Raw genomic sequence first — 20,313 nt, 5'->3', positions numbered from 1 at the left:
GGAAGGCTTGCCCGGTTGTCGCAGCTCGTCATCGTTGCATTGGCAACACCAGTGATTGCCAAGTGAAATGAATGGAGCTGCTGAAGCCACACTGTCGCGAAAGATCGTGCGGTCTCCGCTCTTGTCATCCCAGCCGATTTGAAGCTGTCCGGGACGCAAGGAATGGCTGGACTCCAGCCCAGAGAGGTGTCGACAGTGTCGAAGCCTTGATCGCTCCACCCAACACCAGCAGTGGCGTGCGATGACTCATGGCACGCCGATGCGAGCGAGACATGGATGGGCTGAAGCCCTGCAGTGTTGCTTAGCAAATTGGTGCTGTCATTGGCAAGACCATCCGCTTCAACATGCAACAGCGTTCCCAGGCCGAACTCAGGCGTTCATCCCCACTTTTGCGCAAATGGCTACGATCTTCGTCCATCACTTTCCCGAGTCACTACCACCACTCAATTTCGCATTTGTAGCCACTTCCTGATCCCTTGCAGGACATGTCGCGCTGAAGCTGCTTCGACGTCGAATCGACCGGGATGCAGCCATTTCTGCCTGATTGGCATGGAATTGAAGCTGCCAAAAGAGTGATGGTCATTCATCTCTTACAGGCAGTAGAGCCGAGTTCCGCACAGGACACGCTTCATGAGCGTCTTGCGCAGCGAGAGCACGGGGGCACAGCCTCGATCTTGTCCTGAATAATATTCCAGCTCGAGGAAGCCTGCGCGGTTCACGCCGCCTTCTTTGTTGTCTTCCTTTTCCCATCGAGTTGGCAGCTTCCATCCAGGGATACCTGGTTCGCCCTGCACGAGCGAGAAGCTCTGGTTCAGCCAGTTCTCACCTGGCTCACCGATAGCCAAATCTACCAGGACCTTGGTCATCTCGCGCTCGTCGTAGATCGACAAGTTTAACGCGTAGAATCGCTCCGGCGACATGGGATTCATGATGTTAAGCCAGCCTAATATGTGCGAACACACCTGTTGCTCCGCTCTGGACATAGCGTCGTAGATGCGAAAGAAATTGTGAATGTCAATGAGTCTCGAGAACAGGATACGGGCCGTCTCGGGTCGAGCGTGGAATGATGCTGGCATACAGGCAATGATCTTGGAGGCCTGTTCACACGAGATCCACCGATCGCAGATTGCCGACTCGATCTGCACGAGCTTAAGCCCCACGTTCTCCTTTGTGGCACCTGTGAGGCGAAACGTGTACGCGTGGTCTACTACAAAGCCCCAGCCGCGCTTAAGGATCGAAGCTCGGGTCTTGTTCCAGAACTCGGATTGTTCATTGGACGCCGTTCGCTTCATTTTCATCTTCGATAGCCCAGTCAGCTCAGCTATTTCTTCGCTGTTGTCTTCAGCATTAGACCCCCTTCCTATTCGCTTGGGCTGTCGCTGTCCTCTAGCTCTCTGAGCTCGAGTAGGACCAAGAGAACCTAGCGCATCCGGCAGCACGACGTCCATCTGGAGCAAGTCAATAAGCTGGTCAAACCGTCGATCACTGATCTGCGTGGTGCCTCTCTTGGGACGCGTCGTACTCACATAGTCGAAACACAGTTTGCCCCGACGCGGCAGTGAGTGGAAGAAAGTATTGGTAAGCACGATACTATGGCCATCCAGTTCTTCATTGCGAAAATTCTCCCAATTGCCATGTTGGGACGTGTCAGCGCGTCCTGATCGAAGCTTGGAAAAGAGTTTTTCACTCTGAGCAACTTCGGCCAGTTTGTTCAATGCAATTCGGTCTTTAAGCTTGGCTAAATCGAACGAATAATGTGCTGTCGGGTTACCAAGAACAACAGAGTACGCACTGCCCATTCGAGCCTTCAGACGACATCGTTGCATCAGTGTCAACGTTCGGGCCACGAGGATCTGCGCCTCCTTTGCCGTTAGCATTTGTGGCAGCAATAGCGCAATTGTCTCGATTTTCTTGCTTTCAGGTTTCAAGTAGTGACAAGCTTCGAGGATCTGGTAGGCTTGAGCTGCAGTAAGTCGAATTTCAGAATCGTACATGGCGACATGGAAGAGGTCATCTTGTTCAGCTTTGGAAGTGGCTACTTCCGTGATATTTCGGATCAAAAGTTCAAGTCCAACTCGCGAGATTTTGCCCTGACGGAAAGCTTCGTCGTTTGTGGCGAATGCTTCGCGATCGTAGACAAAATCGATCTCCAATTGACCGTCTTCGGGGATTATCCACGGCTTCTGAGTCGATGCATCCAACAGCGAGACAAGAGGCGCTCTTTCCTGGTCATCGTCTTCTTTACCTTCGTCTCGTCCGAGTAATTTACTCTTAATTCTCTCCAACAACTGTCCTTTCATGAACTCGACGAACTCGTACTCCTCCATTTCGCCGTCTCCACTGATATCGTACGTGGTAATTGCGTTCTCGATTTCTTTCTCGTCATAATTGTGGATTCCCAACATCTTGAACGCTTCTTCGACCTCATCTGCGTCGATTTTACCCGACTGATCCTCATCAATCATCTGGAAAACAGCGTGGAAGAAGAATGCACTGAACTCGCCTTCCTCGAGAAAACCGGATCTGTTGTAGTCAAATTTCTCTAACATGGCAGATAAACTCTCCATTTCTGGAAAAAGTCCTATTTGATTTAGAACAGCCAGGAGCTCATCTAGATCCACAGTTCCAGATTTGTCTCGATCCACATTAGAGAACAATGCATCCAGTCCTCTGGTTTCGAGGGTGGTTTCCTCTCCATCGCTGCGGTGAGCACCAGCACCTTTATGCTGCTCAACCACAAGATTCTCCTTTTTAATGAGTGTAATTGCTCTCTTGGCTGCAGTCGGAGACTTGTACTCAATACGTAGAAAACGGCAGCCTTTGCGTGTTGTAGATAGACGCACAAGCTCCATCGCGATCATTTTGTCGTAGGCATCGCTCATGTTAAGAGAATATCTGCCTGCAGGCTCTCTTGGACTGAATATTCGTGTGGACTTGGCATTATATACTGGCAATGATAATACGCTAAATTCTGCAGCATTTCCACGATCAACGGATGCTGCCGATGCAGGTCTTTGGCTCATACTTTTAGGTACAACTGCTGGAGCTGAAGTGCCGATGGGCATGATATTAGCGCCCAAGTTGCATGCATGTAGTTCGATTGTACATCCGACTTCGGTTCGGTTAGCACAAAGTGCAGCCATGAACAATTGACCGCCTTCTCTTCCGATATTGTTGCCATTAAGCTGAAGTTTACGTAAAGTTCGGTTTGAACGAATGGCATTTGCCAACACCATGGCCCCCTTCACGCCTATACTGTTGTATGATAAATCCAACATCTGTAAGCTCTTGTTGAAGCGCAAAGCCTCACCAAACATCATGGCACCGGCATCCGAACACGCATTGTATGCAAGTTTGAGCTCCACCAGTGTACCATTATCACGAATGGAATTCGCGAGTGCAATGCTGCTTTCTAGTCGTAAATAATTCCATGATAAATCGAGATGTATGAGCACAGGATTCACATGCAGCATCTTGGCAATAGCTTCTCCACCGGTGGTAAAATTTGGCTGTACAACGTTGAGATTTTCTGCTTTGCCAATGCAATTTCTGCTCATCCAAAGACGCTTGATCGACTGGTTCTTCTCAAATGCCGTCATGAAGGCTGCGCACTCATGGTCGTCGATGTCAGCGTTGTCCACGTGGAGCATTTCCAAGGTACAATGCGGTGAAACGAGATAAGACTCGAGTGTTTGAGCACTTTTTGGTCCGATTTGGTTTTGCGAAATGTCCAGTCGACGGAGATTCATTGTCAAACTGCCTTCACTTACAGCTTGTAGCAACTCATTTAGTCCGTCGTCACTCAGGCGATTATCCCGCACACTAATCTCTTCTACGTGGGGCAAATCATGCACGAGGCACTTGGCAAAAGCTGAAATGGAGGCATCTCCGAGCGATTGGAACGAGAAATCAAACACTTTTGTGTTTCTGTTGCGGATGAGAAAAGGCACAACTACTTGGTTTTTCGCTGCACAGGAGGCCAAGAAGTGAGCTCGTGGGGACAGTTTATCACGTAGTGGCAGCTCTGGTGCGTTTTCAATCGGCATAAGCAATGACGAGGCTCTGGAAATGAGTCGTGGCGGATTCAATTCGTCGCTCACTTGTTTCATTTCCAACGAAGATGGATACACGGGGACGAACGTGCTTTCAGAATCATCAACATCTTGTCGTGGACGTTCATTCTCTTGTGGCGGTCCTGATTCGAGGGTAGGAGTCACACCGACAGCAGCTTTACTGTCCATAAACAGATATGGTCGGGAATAAAGCTGCTTGTACTGCGCGTAGAACTTCTCCTTTGCAGTCTTGCCGAAGTAGTCGCGGTTGTCTTGGGTGTCAAATGTTCCTTTTTGTGAAATTCGACGGAGACGCAGAGCCCTTGCAGTGGCGTTTTCTCCATTACGATCGGCATTATGATTGGGAAGTGCTTCTACGTCGGTCTCAGGAGTCTACAGGGGTTACACAACACACAAAGCCATTAAATAATATACACAACAAATAATTTACAGAACACCATGGCACTATGCGAACTTTACCAGTTGTGTTGAGGGACTAGTCCTGTCTGTAGACGGTAGTGCTTGATCTACCGTTATGGCAAGTTCGTCGTCATTGGTAGAAGGTAAATGTTGGCTTTCTGCGTCGGCATTCTCTCGAGGTAATGTCTCCTTCTCCTCCAAATAGTGGTTTGAGTTCCTTCTCACCATCAAGTCTTTATGTGATTCAGACCTCACCAATTTCCGTTCTCGCTTACTCGTTATGAGCCGATTTGAGGACATTGAGTTTTGGTGGCGCAGCAATGGAATTTGGCGGGAAGCTGAAGATTCTGTGTCTGTACACTCTTGTTCTCGATTCTCCTCGTCCGGTACTAAAGGATCTCCAAAAAGCTGCATTGTACGCAAATAACGACGTTTACTACCTAGCGGTCGAATGTCCGCCGGGATGACTATAGGCGGGTCCATAGCCAGTGGCCCAGGAGGCATCTCTGGAAGAGGAACCGTGTCGCCGAAAGTGTTACTAGTTCATTCATTAAGTAGTAAGTACAAGTCCACGATAAAAGCTCGTTAGAACTTACCGGTACCACGGCACTTTGCTTTGTGCCTTGCCATGAGGGTCACTCTGTGCGTTTGACGTATTAACGCCTTCACCAAGAGCTACGAGGGAACTAGGGCGGCGGCGTATCGGAGCTGTGGCCACTTCACGGTACTGCATAGTCAAAGATGGCTACACTAGCGTTCGCGTCGTTTCGTGCACAAATTTGAAGTTGTGTGGTGTACACAATTTGCTCTTGGATCTTGAAGCGTCGTTGGTATAGTAGCTGGCAGGATGGAGGTGCATCATGAGAATATGGATACACCCGGCACATTAACGCTAACAACGGACGTGGTAATGAATCGGGCGGGAGTCTACGACTTAGTGGCGCTGAAAGAGGTGGCGGGTTTACGTTGGATAGAGAGCACTGTGTGCAAGAATACTTATCTTTTTTTTTACGGCTCCAGTTGATTCTGCGCGATGAAGAGCTGACACACGTAGATGAGACTTGTGCTCAAACTCTAGCGTCGCTAGAGATTCTGTCGCTTTCGCACAACCGCTTGGCATCACTGGAACATTTTCAGTATTTGGTCAACCTGATTGAGGTTTGCGACCAAATGTGAATAACTGTGTGATATACCGGCTAACCTGACGCGTTGTACTTGTGTACAGCTTAATGTGAATTTTAACCAGATCGAGAGACTCGACAATTTACAGGTGAAAGTGATGTGATTTAACTCAATCTTAGCAATGCAGGGAATCTTACTCTTGCATTGTTATTACTTGCATTGTTATTGCAGTGCAGTGGACTGGAGAAATTGTTCATTGCCAACAACAAGGTTTGAACAAGCTCGTTTAGTAGATATATATCGAGCGAATTCTAACGGGTACTTCTTCCTGATTTAATATTATTCAAGATCGTGGATATATCTCCTCTGCGTAAACTTCCCGAGCTTAATACGCTGTCCGTGTATGGAAATTGCATTACTGATCTTGATTCAGCATTGCACACCTGTCGTAGCCTACCGAGGGTACGGTTTGAGCCTGAAGTACTGACTGACATTGCCCTCCACGGAATCTAACAATTAAACTGATTTGGCATTTAGCTGCGATCACTGGATTTGGGTGGGAACCCATGTTCACGCGATGTAGAAGGATATAAATTCCGAGTTGTGAAAGCACTTTCGCGTCTCAAAATGCTGGATGGCGACCACATTACTCAGCTCGACAAAGAGTTGACCGAAGAGTTCTTTGCTTCCATGCACAGGGGCTCAAAACAGAGAAACAACGGATTTATTGGAGCCCGGCCATTTACAGCACCTGCTGCCGGAGTACGAGGAAGTTTGGCAGCGACAATTCCGGAAACTACGGTTTCGAACGGTACACTTGTCGACCAATGTTTACATTGACAAGAATTCTGACGCTGATTATGATACAGGTACCGATCCCTTCGCAAGTAATCTTATGCCCCGTGGCAATGTTCGTCTGTTCCGCGATGACTTTCTCAACAATAATCCGATTCTACTAGAGTATTTATCCCAGGACGCTGGCGGTGTGTCAGCAAGTGTAGAAAACACTAGCAACTCCACGCTTGAAAGTGACCAGGTCACAGATGACAACTCTCTACCAACCACATCGAGCTTTGTCGATAAAATGCGCAGTGCCAACCCTTTGCCAAGAAGCGAAACGGGAACTACTGTCGCTGATGCAGTGGACTCAACAAACCCTGGCGGTTTAAAGAAACTGAGTTTGTCTCCAAGTGTGTCGACGTCGCATTTGGGTGTCGATCCGTCGGACCCGAACACTACGATTCGGAAGTTGCTCAAGCATATCGAAGTGCTGATGGTACGAATCTGTTAGTTTTAACTTTAAAATGGTCGATTTTTTTCACCGAGTTCTTTGTTTTGGTAGGAAACCCTGGACAAGTGCAAGAATCATCAACTTGACGCAGTTAGTAAGTCACTATTGGAAGAGAACAAGCAGCTACAAACCGAGAACAATAACCTTCCGATCCTCCAAGAGGAGATTCGAGACTTGAAAAAACAATTAGCCAGCGCTCAAGGGGACCCTGGTGAAGCAAGAATGCTCGAAACGAAACGCGTCAAGTCATTAGAGGTACAGACGTAAAAATATGTTTGGACATGCACCTTCGTTAATTCTAACATGCTTCGTCTGGACGTAGCAACAAAATGCGAGTTTACAACGGGAGAACGCGCGACTGCGAGAAATGCTGCTGCGCCAAACAAAAGAGACTGAAAAATCCCTCAACGATCTGAAATCTCCACGAACACCTTCAGACGGAAACGAAACAGCAGCGAAACATCAATCTCAACGTTTAGCTCACTCAGAGGTAAGTACAAAGTGTCGTTGGTACTAACAATTACACTTATTCACTCTCCGTTTTTTTTTTTTTTTTGACACAGCTGCTTGATGAATCTTCGTTAATCGACATGGAGCTGACTGAGCTCATACTACACAATGAAGTTTCACTGGAGCTCATCCGAAATGTTCGTTACTGATGCTGTAGTGGCTTGCACTATTGAAAGTACTAAGAAAAAACCTGTGAAATAGGGCATCAAAAACACGAAAAAGGAGTGGGAAGAACACTTCCAGCAAGCAAAAGTGGAGGACACTGCACGAGTACGTCCTCAGACATCCATGGGGTTCACTTCCTATAGCAGTAGATCAAGAGAAGGCTTGGACAGTTTCCTCGGTGTGGCTCAGGATGCAGCTACACGAGATCGACGGCTGCACACATCGGCAGGCTTTCGCAACGGACCTGAAGCGCATCTGCTTCGACAAATGCCAGTACATCCTCTCACCAGCATTCGCGAGACGAGCAGTAGTGACGGCAGTTCGACGACAAACATTCTTACCTTATAAGCTACAAAAGAGTAAGCTGAACGACCACAGCCACCCACAAAAGATACAAGCAAAATACATTTTGTGTCACCCTCGGTCAACTCGATTGCTGTCTCCTTTGGGTCTTTCGTGTTTTGCTCGGGTGTGCAAGAGTTTAGGACGTCCCCTGAGCTGCCGCGTCAGGCCACGTGCCGTCCTCTAAGACCGGCCAGTTGGTTGAGTTTCGCTCATGGACCGGTACTAAAATCTCGCGCGTACTAACATCCACCTGCGAAAGTTCTGCACCATTGTAGCAACACAACAGACAAGTTACTCAACCTGCTAGTATGAGCAGTAAACCAGACCAGCCGCTTACCTTGCAAGGTGAAATTGAACAGCGCAGGGGGCGGTACGTCGTTTGGCAGCTTCAGATCTTCCTGTCGTAGCTCATCGAAGAACGGATGCGCCGCGGCCTCCAGAGGTTTCACACGTCTGTAAACATACAAGTCGTATTAGCATCATCCATTGGATTGTAGTAATATGTATACAAGAAACTTACCGCTTCGGGTCGTAGACCAGCATCTTGGACAGCAAGTTAATAGCCTCGGGTGGAGTTCGTGAGCGGAAGATCTTGCTCCAGGAATGAGCTTTAATCTGCGGGAACTGGAACTCCGTGTAATTCGGGTTCATGGCTTCGATCTCCTCGCGCTGCGGCGTGCCCAACACCTTGATAATTTCAACCAACTGATCCACACCGCTCTCACCAGGGAACAAAGGCTGACCCAGTAGCAGCTCAGCGCACACACAGCCAAGTGACCAGATGTCTATCCAAAAACATCGTCAATTCTAAGAAAAAAAAAAAAGCAAATAACATAACAACCTACCGATCGCTGTGGTGTAGTCCGTGGCGCCGAAAATCAGCTCCGGGGCGCGGTAGTAGCGCGAACAGATGTACGACACGTTGGGCTCGTTCTTCTGTAGCACCTTGGCGCTTCCGAAGTCACAGAGCTTTACCACGTGAGATCTGGGGTCAAGCAGCAAGTTCTGTGGCTTGATATCGCGGTGACAGATGCCCATCGAGTGGATATAGGCCAGCGAGCGGCAGATCTGGTAGATGTAGAGCTTCACCAGCACAACAGGCATGTACTGTTTGGCCTTCTGCAGCTGCCTGGCAACGCCATAGACCGTATCAGGAATGTACTCGAGCACGAGGTTTAGATACAACTCGTCGGGCTTCTCTCCGTTGCAATAGAAGCAATGCTTAAGTTGCACAATGTTCACATGGTGTAGTTGCCGCATAATCTGCAACTCTCGATTCTAAAACGGAAATTTTATCACAAATAAGAAAAAAAACATAAATAAATAAATAAATAGTCTCACCTTGAAGCGCTTGTCCTGTAGCACTTTCTTGATCGCTACGATCTCGCCAGATTCCTCAACTGTCGCCTGGAACACGACGCCGAACGAACCGTTGCCGATGATCCTCTCGGCTGAGTAATGGATCGTTTTGCCCTGTTTGTTGATAAAATACGGCGGTAAAATAAATAAAATATCCAAAAATTCAAGCTTTTGCGAGTCGTACATCCGACAGTGTGTGCGTCGAGTCACCCACAGTGATGCCTGTGCTCTCATTACGCAGATCCTCCTTCTTCTTCGTAGTGGACGCTGTGGTCTGGACAGTTGCAATCTCGTCGTCCACGCTGAGCTGGAGCGTCGAATCTTTAGACGCTGGCGGCTTGGAGTCGCTCATGGCGGCGGAAGGAGAGCGAGCAGAGGCGGCGAAATCCCCTTCGGCTCTCGGGAGGCTTTTATCTCTACAGACGGGGGTTTTGTAAGGAGGGTGGAAGAGTATACTGAATCCAAGTCAAGAACGTTTTTATTCCGAGCGGGAATAACAAACAGCTATTGGACGAAAATCAGGCCAATCCGAAGTGGAGAACAGATGGAGGGAAACTTCAACTTGTAGGATTGCAAAATTCATTTTGACATTTTGACTGTCAGCAGCATATATTTGTGTTGCAATGGCAAGAGAAACATGGGAAGGAGTTTGAAAGAGTGGCGGTTTGCTGCTACGTGTATATGCTGGCTGAGGGCGGAGGGCGGAGTGCGGTATGACACGTTACGTGGCGCGGATGGCTCACCGTGATTTGCGTGGTACACACCCAGACTTTATCAGCATCCGTCGCCGGATCTGTTGAGAATCTCAACTTGAGATTGCCAACACGGGAATGGAAAAGATGCGAATGGTTTGCAACCAAAGGTCCAAGCGAGTATTCGTGGCTATCTCCATGTTCATCTGCTGTACCAAATTAGCTTCACCAGTATCGTCAGGAAAATGGCAGGAAGAGTTTCCTGAAACTCTTCCCTGCATGCTGCTTGCTTGCGATGTGAAGAATCCGTTAGCGTTTAACGCCACCGTAGGAGAGCGTTTGGTGATGCATGTAGAATGTTCTCCATCAGGGAGGAGTTGCGAAGGTGCCGCTATCCTCCATCTCATTTGTGTCTGAGAACGCTAAAGTGGTGAAACGAAAAGTCCACATTCTTGGCGGAGTTTAATCTCTGACTGATAATTTTGGAGCTTTGGATGTGAAACTTGAGTATGAAGCATTAAGCGTTATTCGCACTATTTGAAGACATTCTCGGTGGTGTAGCACGCGATGATGCTCAGCTGCTCAGCACCTCTGTCATGTACACGTCTCTCAGTTCTCATCTCATCTCACGATGAGCATCCACCAGACTTCGCCTTCCAGTAAGGTGCTTTCCACCTCACGTCGTCCCTGGCTGCTGCTAGCAGGACTGTGTTCCCAGCTTCTTTTTGGAGAACATGAGCTTGTCAGCGCGCAGAAAGATTCATGGGATCCCAATGGCAAGTTCCCGTCTCCAACTCTGCTCATGGATGCAACCACCGAGCAGACGAATTTCTGCAAACCACGTCATCTAGACTTGATGCGTAGTAAACCAGTGCCCACGAACGCTTGGTGGGCAAACCTCGTCACGTGTGATAGCACAACGAATGCCACTGGACCCATCTGGCCGAACCCGTTTGCAGTCAATGTTGAGGACTCGGGCGCGTACGGTTTCTCACTCAGCTATCCGTACCGCAACAGATTCTTCGGTGGAGTCACGGACGGTGTAGCCAAGTACTATGCGCACCCGAAGCGCAACGAAATCATATTAACCGCTTACGAGTTCGCGACGTCGATCCCGGATATGCAGGTTACCAACTGGACGGACTTGGGTGTCACCGTTCAGCTCCAGGCGCCATCATCGTCGGGTACCTTGAAATCCAGCATGGTGAGTGGTATGGCATACTTCACCGCCACGTACCAAGGTCTCACCCCCGAGATTCTCTTTGAAGCTCCCATTGCAACCATCAATGGAGCCTCAGTCAATGTTGGGACTCGCTACTCTGGAACGAAATTCAACGTCCTGGCGGTGAGTGGCCAACAGTGGTGGATCCACGTGTACCCGTCTTCCTCGCAGTCAAACGGCATCCAACTCAATCTTGCGACTAGTATGATCCTACAAGGTTTGTCCTCGTTCAACGGGGTGATCCGAGTCTCCGCTATTCTTGATTCCACGCAATCGAATGCACAGGACACGTACAGTAGCTGTATTGTCACTGGAGGAGATGTGGAGATCACCAATGACTCGAAATACTCGTTCAAATGGAAGACCGACGGCGACTGCTCCAAAGGGCTATTCCACTATGCTTTAGACCACCACACCAAGACCTTAACTGCCGCTAGCGTCACTGAAGTGGTTAACACCTCCATGTACTCGGCCACTAGAGGTCTCATGAAGGGGTTTGTCACGGTGGTATCTCCGCCTGCTTGGAGCTTCTACGAGTCTCGAAACATTCCCGTGACGCATTATCCAAGATCTCGGTTGACGAAAGCTGCAGCGCTACAGCAAGATCTGTTCACGAAGCTGCGTGCAGATATTCAGAGTATCTGGACTGTGGCAACTGACGGGAGCTACTACTTCACGGGCAAAATGGTGCAGCAATACGCTTCATTATGCCTGATGGCCAACGACCTGGTGATTGTTGGCACGGATGTGTCACTTTTGCGTCGCTGTGTGACCAAATTGGAGAGTGCTATAACTCCATTCCTCGACAATAGCTGGAAGTACAAGCTCAAATACGATGCTGTCATGGGTGGCGTTGTGAGCACCGAGGGGTTCGTGACGGGGGATATGAACGCCGACTTTGGCAATACTATATACAACGATCACCACTACCACTACGGCTACTGGGTGCACATGGCTTCGGTGATAAATTACTTGCATCCGACGTGGACGCGTATCGGAGAGCTGAACAATATGACGAGGTTACTGCTGCGTGACGTTGCCAATCCTTCGCGTGAGGACCCGTACTTCCCCAAATTCCGCGGTTTCGACTGGTTTCGTGGACACTCGTACTCGCACGGCATGACTTCACTAGGAGATGGCAAGGACGAAGAATCTACGTCCGAGGATATCAACCTCGCGTACAGCATGGCGCTGTTTGGTCAGACAACAAAGCACACGCGCATGAAGGACATCGGTCGTCTCATGACTAAGGTCAACGCGCGCTCCATTCAGACGTATTTCCTGTTTGACAGCACGAACACCATCCACCCCGCAGCTTATCGTTCCCGTATGGTGCCTGGAATTCTGTTTGACAACAAGGCTGACTACGCGACGTGGTTCTCCGCAGACGAGTACATGATCCACGGCATTCAAATGCTACCGGTGACCCCAGTCACGGAATACGTGCGGACGTCGACTTTCGTCCAAGAAGAATGGGACAACATCTTGTCCAAGTTGGACATTGTGAAGAACGACGAGCTCTCTAACTCGTGGTTATCGCTCTTGTACCTCAGCTACGCACGGGTGAATAAGGCACAGGCGCTGGTCAAGCTCAACCAATGCACCGCCATGATGAACGGCCTCTCGCGCTCCTGGGCGCTCTACATAGCTGCGCAATACTAAACGTGGCATCTAAGTCGGTGCATAATTACCTGTCAGAAGATCGCTGCTCAAAATCATTTCTGCTTCAACTTAAAAATATATTTTTTCCGAATGATGATTTCTACCGTTAATTCTGTTAAGATTTTTTTTTGTAAAAAAAAAGAGAAACGATTCACTCGGACGATTGATATCTCCAAGGTCGATTGAAGGAATCGATCATTTCTCTATTCGTCGTTTAATGTTGACGTTCTAATCACGTTCCTTGCCAGCACACAGCTGACCTGAAAGCTGCTTATTGGGATCGCGTTCCTCAAATTCAGCAAGGAAGAGTACGCGCAGCACGTTAACAAGTTCCTCTCGCTCGATCTTCTGCACATTGGACTCAGTTTTACCACCGCGAGCATATGGTGGCATCTTGAGGCTGGCGTCAATAGCTTCGACAATCGCATTGCGCATTTCTTGTAGCAACGCCGCCGAGCGGAAGGAGCTCTGGAACACCACCCAGTTGTTCACCCGCAGCCCAATCGTCTCGTTCCCATCCTTGTCCTTACGTCGCAGCTGTGGCAATGGCTCCAGTGCATGGCTAAATAGACACACGGCCACTGGTAATACAAGACTGGAGGCTGGGAGATACACCTGCGACGTGTGGAGCTTCACTGCGTACGTGAGGAAGTTACTCGCCCGGAAGCTTGCCACTTTGTAGTTGATCGAGCCTGGATGCATCACAACAATACCGTGATCACGTTCGCGAAGTACTGCACGCTTTGGACCATACGCCATCGGCGGCTCTGCATGCACCAGGTTCGGAGCTAAACCAGCATACAAGATCGCAGATATCGTTGCCAACTGCTGGACACTCATACGCTCGTCTCCTTCCTTCTCCGACGACGGCAAGAAGCCGAGCTGTGCCACAAGTCCTCGGAACTGACGCTTGAGTTTACTGAGTTCACGCAGCCCTCGGTGACTCAGGAAGTTTCTCTGACAGAAACTCTTCTCACTAACTCCAGTGCTCTTATCATGCTGTACAACATAACGCCAGGCCTCAAAAGCGTTCACGTCGGTAAGTAAATCACTCGCAGCAACCGCGAACGTTTGACGGGCTTGTTTCATTTCACTCTGACGACCAAAAGGAGCCACAAACGGCGACTTGGTTTCCAGCACGGCAGCACATGTGCTCGCAGCGTCAAACACACCAAAGAGCGCGCCCAACAAAAGCAGCTTGCCAACCTTCACGTCCACAGGCAGTCGAGCTAAATGCTCACCCAGTTTCGTAAGCGCTTCATCTTCTCGATTTAAAGCGCCAATCTCGAACAACTCCTCAAGTGCATCCTGGATACTAGAATCATCAGGAGGATCCAAACACGCACGCAGGAACTCTCCACAACCATCTTTCTGTTCGCCACCAACACCGAACGTCTTGATCTGTAAGCATAAGGACGTTAAAGGCGCTCGGCGGATCTCAGGCACAGGTTGTTCGAGCATAACGGAGCGGAAGACGGACTGCGGGAATAGACGGAAACACGAGCCTCCACTCGTACGGCCAGCACGTCCAGCGCGCTGCTTGGCGTTGGCACGCGCAACCCAAATCTCGTCCAGTACATTCGTGGGACGCTGTGCATCGTGGCTCATTTGCTTGACGCGTCCAGTATCAATCACAACCTTAACATCATCAATAGTCAAGGACGTCTCGGCGATATTTGTCGCTCCGATTACGCGAATAACACCGGGACGTTGTCGAAAAATACGCTGCTGTTCTTGCGCTGAAAGCGACGAATGCAATGGTAGTAGCTCGAATTCTCGGCCATGTGGATCATGACGCAGTAGACGACTGCCTCCAAGTATATCCAGTAGCGTCGTGATCTCTTGAAGACCAGGCAGGAAGACAAGAACGGATGCACTCCTCTTGTTGCTCTTGGATAGAGAAAGCAGATCTGTTTCCGTCGTGATATGTTCTAACAGCGCTTGAACGAGCTCGTAGTTGACAACAGACGGGTCCATGCGCTCTAAAGCAAGCAGCGTAGACTCACTGTACTTCTCGGCTAACATCATCTGCTCCTCACTTGCTGTTGTCTTCGAGGCACTGGATGATGAGGTCCATGATACCTGTTGGGTGTACGAAGTGCCTCCACGGCCAGAGATCGTAATTTGAGTCGAATTCCTGTCCGATCCGCTCTCGTCCACAGGAATATAGGCGGGAGATTCCTCATCTACGACAAATTGTGTCCTTTCAAGCACATCTTCGAGGTAGAATTGCTCCACTGGGAACGTGCGACCAGGGACTTCAATCATAGGACACACTGCCGCACCACCAAAGTACTGCTGGAAGCTTGCAGCGTTGAGTGTAGCACTCATGAGAATCACCTTTAATGGAGGCAACGTGCCACCAAATTTCCGGCGTCGAGCTGCATTACCCTCAGCGAGGAATTGACGCAACATGGCCAGCAACACATCGCTCTGGAGATCGCGTTCGTGCACCTCATCCACAATAACGTGGCTCACTTCCTCGCCTAATGTGCGTGGGTCTTGCAACTTCCGAAGCAAGATTCCTGTCGTACAGAAGAGCAGGCGTGTACGTCTAGTCATACGCGTCTCGAGTCGGATCTGGAAGCCTGTGAGCGAGTCCCCCGTGCCCATATTGGCTTCACCCAGCTCTTCGGAGACACGTTCAGCCAGACTAATAGCAGCTAGTCGACGAGGCTGAGTGCAAATAATTTGTCCACGCGCACCGCCAGGCTCGGAAAGCAGCAGGTCTTCAAGCAAAAACTGCGGCACCTGCGTACTCTTACCACAACCAGTCTCACCGGAGATCAGGATAACGTCGTGGTCCGACAGCATCTCGACGACCTGTTTCTTGAACGATGCTATCGGCAGAGACTCGCGCTGCTGAAGCTTCGATCTGTACGCACTCGAACGCATACGCTTTTCGAGCTGCTCACGTAGCTGTTGAGACAGATCCAACGCAGCTTTACGGTCGCTTTCGCTTTCCTCTTCCACCTGCAATTCGTTCGATACCATGATATCGCTTGGAGATTCTTTGAGTGCCGTCTCCTCGTCGGATAAATCGGCATCCCAGTCGTCAACACTCCAATATTCCAGCGCATTTTCAGTGTCTTCGACATCGTTCTTTACAACTGGAGCTGAAGACTTTAATGATGCTGCTGGTATCTCTATGACAGCTCGCTTTTCAGCAATCTCAGCGGGGAGAGTATTGAAAATCTCGGTCAATAGTTCGTCTTGTTCATCGCGATCAGCAGCAGCTGCCGCTGCATCATTGTCTTGCTGCTCCTTTATCCACTTCTGCCACATATCACGGTACACTGGCGGCAACACTCGATAAAGTGGAAGGTCCGGTGCTAGCTCGAACAATGCGCTAGTAGCGACGGCATCTTTGGCATCTGAAATGGACTCAAACCCTTGCACTGCGTCACTGGCATCTCTCACCGTTACTTCTTGCTTACCGCGGTTTTTGCTACCCAGCACGACCGAATACAAGTGACCTCCACCTGGAGCTCGCGACAGCTTCTTGTACTGAGGCTTCTGCAGTCCATTCTTGCGGCAATGCTGCTCCAGGTGATCACGCGGCGACTTTCCTGTCCAGGCCGCTGAAGCAGCAGCTTGCGCCTGAGCAGCTTGAGCTACCGCCGCTTGAACCTTCAGCATGTTGCGACCTTTCTTGTTCTTTCCTCCTTTTCCCTTCTTGCCCTTTGAAGCTGCGAGGTCTGCAGCGGCTTGGGCGGCAATGAGGGCAGCAGTGTCAATAGCTGTGCTCTTCTTAATCTCCTCAGCACTAACCACAGTAGTCTCAGCTTCTTCCAACAGCCCGAACATGCCACCATCGTCTTCGTCATCTGCTGGTTGAGTGGTCAAATTTGGTTCTTCAGTCTTTTCTTTCACCTGAACGTCCTGTTCGATCTCTGCCTCCTTCTTGTCAACCTGATCGCTCTCTTCCTGCTCCTCTGTTATGCCAAGAGCCAACGACAATAATTCGTCATCTGCTTCTTCAATCGCGTGGTTAGATATAGCAGACACATCTTTTTTCTCAGGAACAGAGACCATCTTCTTCTCCTTCTCGAGACTTCTTTCTTTCTTGGAGTCTTTCTTCGACTGTTGCATGGGATCTCTCCATCCTCGAGCGAGTAATTGACGTCGTGTATCCTGTATCTGTTCATTCAGTTCTCGAGTCTTTTGCTTGTCACCACTCTTATTTTTCTTCTTGCTCTTGCGTTCCTTCAAGCGATTTAACGCCGCCACCAGGTCATTGTAGCGTTTCTCCAGCTCCTCCAGCTCGCGAGCTTCAGGCGTCACTTCGGCCTCCCGTCGAGCCATTTCCTCCTCTCTTGCTGCCATGCTGAGCACATATTGCTGCGTCCACGAGAGCGCCTCCGTCTGCTTGGCGTCTGTTTGATTTTTCTCCTGGTTTTTCTCCTGAGACGTTGGTTCCTCCTTCTTCATGTGTTCTGCCTTCTTCTGCTTCTCCTGTTCTACCCGCTCTACCTCTTTCTTTCTTACGGGGACGTTCACCTCAGCCAGCAACTCTCCGCTCTCGTCAGCATCCTTAACACTCAGTAGTTCTGTAGGTAGAGCACGTAGAGTGGGTGGTAGCTCGTTGCTAGCGTACTGTAGCGTCAGGAAGCTCAACGCATCCTCCAGCGAGTTTGTGTAGGCTAGCGCTTCTTTGCTTAAGGCCAGCGATGCACCGTAGTCATCACGCAACGAGCGTAGCGCTCGCGCTAGTTTCTTCTTCGTACGGTCCTGTAGCTGTACGTCCGCGGGCTCCAACGAAGCTAATACTCCAGGACGGAAGAGTGCGCGCTGCTTCAGGCGACGAGAATGTAGGATGCCATCGTGCGCGAGCTGCTCCAGGTCCCGACGGAACTCGAATCCCCGCTCTGGGTGCATGTGTAAATTACTTAGCGAAATAAAATATGCTTGGATGGCATTCGGACGAAAAAAACAACAATAAAAATTTGATGGGTTTTTTTTCGTCTGAATGCAATCCAAAGAAAATTTTATTACGCAAAATTTTCGGTTTTTCGCTTTAAGTATTATTACTGAGAGGATTGCATATCACAACAAAAAACCCTCAATAGTTATAAGGTTATTTCATCTCTTGGATTTTTTTAAAAAGGGTTTAGAATAAATATTTTATCAACTAAATAAAAGTTGGGGTATCAAATAACATATATTTTTCGCATTTATTTAGTAGAAGCATAATGTTAATTTATTTGAGTAAATCATATTAAAATTTACTTTAATTTATAATTTTTTTTCAAACTGCGCAGTTATTGCTGTTTATTGTAATTTGCAGTTAACTTGTTGACATTTTAAACTTTAAAAAATTAACCTGCAATCGTAAATACGTGTAAAAATTATTTTCCTTGTATTTACAATTCTAAGTTATGTTTAAAATCATCTATATGATGTAGTAAATGGAAGAGTGATATCTGGATTGTCTTAATGGTAAATCTGATGATCTCACGTTGAACAGTAAAACGCACATCTACACGTTGTGGCAATTATCAACTGATCCGTTTGCCGCTTGTTTAATTAAAGGCGGTTAACGAAGCTCCGCTATCGGCTTTGAGGGATGCTAGTTAGAGACTACAATGTGCTTGGGCGAGTGTTTAAACTGATGGATATGACCTGTAGTTATCTGAACAGCGCTCCGACGTTCAGGAGATTACAGAGCGTTGCACATCAACTGGTATGTGAGAAGGCGTCTTTGTTTTGATGATGTAAGACAGATCTAGCTTCTGATAATCCAAACTGAGCCGACCGTATATTGCCGCTCAGATGATATCTCTATGTGAAACAGAGAGGTGACGTTGATCGCTCCCACCAAAAGCCAGTAGATGTTCTCTGGATATTTATATCCAGAGTCTTAGCCGCTTCGGAAACCTCGGATATCCTGTATCATATTATATTTGGTTACTTTTGTAATAACTCAATACCTTGAATTCACAAAAGAAGATCTAAAGCGACGAATTACTTTATAACCTTTTAAGATCCGATCCAAAAAATGGTGAATGTTGACCCAGAACGACATTCCCGCAACCTCACCGATTGTGTACTTCACAAAAATGAGTGAATGTTGACCCCGTCGGACAAGAACCACATTCTCGTACCCTCACATTTAGAAGGGGAAGCTGCTGGGAAGCGATCTACGGAGAAGGCAATGTTGCCTTGCTAAGGAGAGGCGGGAGTCGTAAGGGGTGTCGTTGTATAGCCAATTAGTGTGACGTCTATCTATCACATATATAACCATGATGTGGGAGTAGAAGGCTACTTTGCCTTGCTAAGGTGTGAGGGAAGAAGTCGTAAGGGGTTGTGTTGTATAGCAAATTAGTGAGATGTCTATCTAGCATTTAAATAGCCATGATGTGGGAGGGTTACGACATTTTATTTAAGCTGGTATATAATGGGAGAAACTTCGGAGCACTGGGACATAAATAGAACCAACAGTTGTGACAGAAATACGGCATATTTGAAAACACGACGTATTTAATTAATCTAGACTACATTCACTCAGAAAACACCCTTTTGTCTAAGGGTAAAGCTGGAATTATCATCATGGAGCCTCGACGTTCTACTCTGTCAGCCTATTCTTCCTCTAACCCGGTTCCAGCTCCTGACGAACCTGTTGAAGAGAGCGTGCAGTTAATGTTCACTACGTCCACTGCGGACGTGCCTACGGGCTTAACAACTAGACCTCTCGAATCCGCATCTTCGCCACTTTTCAAAAGGAGGCCCATAAAGCCGCCTTCTGCCTCGGAAGTACATCTGCAGGCTATACCGTTCAACGCACAGTCGGTACCCACGGGAGCAACACTCCCTGAGACTTCTGCATGCACACAGCCAAACCCAAGTATTGTGTTAGCTCCGCTGTCGTCGGGAGTTGGATCAACTGAGTCGCCCATACTCGAATCTCCAATCGCACCAGTGCCAATCAAACCTACAACAGATGCAACGGTACCGACCAACTATCAACTAAAGCCACCTCCTGAGGAAGAATATTCGAGTGAAGCTGATGCAGAAGCTGCTATTCATGCGTGAACTGTACAACATGGCTTAAACGTAACTAAAAAGTAACTAGAGAGAAACAAAAATGGAGACGTGAAATACAGACTATTTGCGTGCGATCAATGGGGTAAACCCAAGAACGCTCGACGTCTGCGTGACCAAGATCGTGTACGCACAAATCGACGCTCCGGTCGGTTCGGATGTCCTGTGCGCATCAAAATCGTAGCTGTTGATGGTACGAATCCTACAGGACCATGGAAGATTATGTACACTCGAGATGGCAGTCAGATCCATAACCACCCACCTTCTCGCGATATCCGCGTACACGTTACTCATCGTCAACGCGCAGCGAAGAACGATCAACCTGGTAAAAACCAAAGCGGAAGTAATCGGCTACGTTATCTTCTATGGTCACATCCAGGTGCCCTGGAGCTCGCTAAAGATTGTTTAGATGTTCTGGTCCTCGATTGTACC

The 20,313-nt window shown here is 48.6% G+C and overlaps 8 protein-coding genes across 8 annotated transcripts; 3 read left to right on the top strand and 5 right to left on the bottom strand.

Moving 5' to 3' along the window:
• Positions 1-124: 124 nt before the first annotated feature.
• On the bottom strand, positions 125-274 carry PPTG_20924 (hypothetical protein; the record flags this gene model as incomplete). The annotated part of the gene is made up of 1 exon (XM_008894351.1): positions 125-274. One exon carries the CDS (start codon positions 272-274, stop codon positions 125-127), a length of 150 nt encoding a protein of 49 aa, XP_008892599.1.
• Positions 275-590: 316 nt separating this feature from the next.
• Positions 591-5,205, bottom strand: PPTG_02373 (hypothetical protein; the record flags this gene model as incomplete). Its single annotated transcript, XM_008893438.1, has 3 exons — positions 591-4,445; positions 4,533-5,010; positions 5,069-5,205. 3 exons carry the CDS (start codon positions 5,203-5,205, stop codon positions 591-593), a joined length of 4,470 nt encoding a protein of 1,489 aa, XP_008891686.1.
• A 114-nt stretch (positions 5,206-5,319) lies between these two features.
• Positions 5,320-7,908, top strand: PPTG_02372 (hypothetical protein; the record flags this gene model as incomplete). Its single annotated transcript, XM_008893437.1, has 11 exons — positions 5,320-5,424; positions 5,493-5,630; positions 5,698-5,742; positions 5,826-5,864; positions 5,943-6,056; positions 6,132-6,405; positions 6,464-6,870; positions 6,937-7,140; positions 7,208-7,375; positions 7,449-7,532; positions 7,597-7,908. The coding sequence occupies 11 exons, from the start codon at positions 5,320-5,322 to the stop codon at positions 7,906-7,908; spliced, it is 1,890 nt and encodes a 629-aa protein (XP_008891685.1).
• PPTG_02371 (CMGC/GSK protein kinase) lies at positions 7,426-9,730 on the bottom strand. Its single transcript, XM_008893436.1, has 6 exons — positions 9,449-9,730; positions 9,247-9,378; positions 8,751-9,183; positions 8,426-8,690; positions 8,243-8,358; positions 7,426-8,166 (listed from the first exon to the last, which is right to left on the bottom strand). Exons 1-6 carry the CDS (start codon positions 9,614-9,616, stop codon positions 8,042-8,044), a joined length of 1,239 nt encoding a protein of 412 aa, XP_008891684.1. The 5' UTR covers positions 9,617-9,730; the 3' UTR covers positions 7,426-8,041.
• Positions 9,731-10,587: 857 nt separating this feature from the next.
• On the top strand, positions 10,588-12,903 carry PPTG_02370 (hypothetical protein; the record flags this gene model as incomplete). Its single annotated transcript, XM_008893435.1, has 1 exon — positions 10,588-12,903. The coding sequence occupies one exon, from the start codon at positions 10,588-10,590 to the stop codon at positions 12,838-12,840; it is 2,253 nt and encodes a 750-aa protein (XP_008891683.1). The 3' UTR covers positions 12,841-12,903.
• On the bottom strand, positions 12,897-17,761 carry PPTG_02369 (hypothetical protein). The gene has a single exon (XM_008893434.1). The coding sequence runs from the start codon at positions 17,716-17,718 to the stop codon at positions 13,069-13,071; it is 4,650 nt and encodes a 1,549-aa protein (XP_008891682.1). The 5' UTR covers positions 17,719-17,761; the 3' UTR covers positions 12,897-13,068.
• A 1,628-nt stretch (positions 17,762-19,389) lies between these two features.
• PPTG_20923 (hypothetical protein) lies at positions 19,390-19,872 on the top strand (the record flags this gene model as incomplete). Its single annotated transcript, XM_008894350.1, has 1 exon — positions 19,390-19,872. One exon carries the CDS (start codon positions 19,390-19,392, stop codon positions 19,870-19,872), a length of 483 nt encoding a protein of 160 aa, XP_008892598.1.
• A 72-nt stretch (positions 19,873-19,944) lies between these two features.
• Positions 19,945-20,175, bottom strand: PPTG_20922 (hypothetical protein; the record flags this gene model as incomplete). The annotated part of the gene is made up of 2 exons (XM_008894349.1): positions 19,945-20,083; positions 20,144-20,175. The coding sequence occupies 2 exons, from the start codon at positions 20,173-20,175 to the stop codon at positions 19,945-19,947; spliced, it is 171 nt and encodes a 56-aa protein (XP_008892597.1).
• Positions 20,176-20,313: the final 138 nt, after the last annotated feature.

This window comes from Phytophthora parasitica (assembly GCF_000247585.1).
Source record: "Phytophthora parasitica INRA-310 unplaced genomic scaffold supercont2.2, whole genome shotgun sequence".
NCBI classification, from domain to species: Eukaryota; Oomycota; class Peronosporomycetes; order Peronosporales; family Peronosporaceae; genus Phytophthora; species Phytophthora nicotianae.
The sequence above is the reverse complement of the archived record's forward strand: the minus strand, read 5'-3'. Positions and strand labels throughout refer to the sequence as shown.

Coding starts and splice junctions, on each gene's coding strand:
- PPTG_02371 (XM_008893436.1), bottom strand. CDS start 9,616: ATGAGCGACTCCAAGCCGCCAGCGTCTAAAGATTCGACGCTCCAGCTC. Junction 8,691..8,750: donor GGACTACACCACAGCGATCG/GTAGGTTGTTAT, acceptor GTTTTTGGATAG/ACATCTGGTCACTTGGCTGT. Junction 8,359..8,425: donor CTGGTCTACGACCCGAAGCG/GTAAGTTTCTTG, acceptor GTATGTTTACAG/ACGTGTGAAACCTCTGGAGG.
- PPTG_02369 (XM_008893434.1), bottom strand. CDS start 17,718: ATGCACCCAGAGCGGGGATTCGAGTTCCGTCGGGACCTGGAGCAGCTC.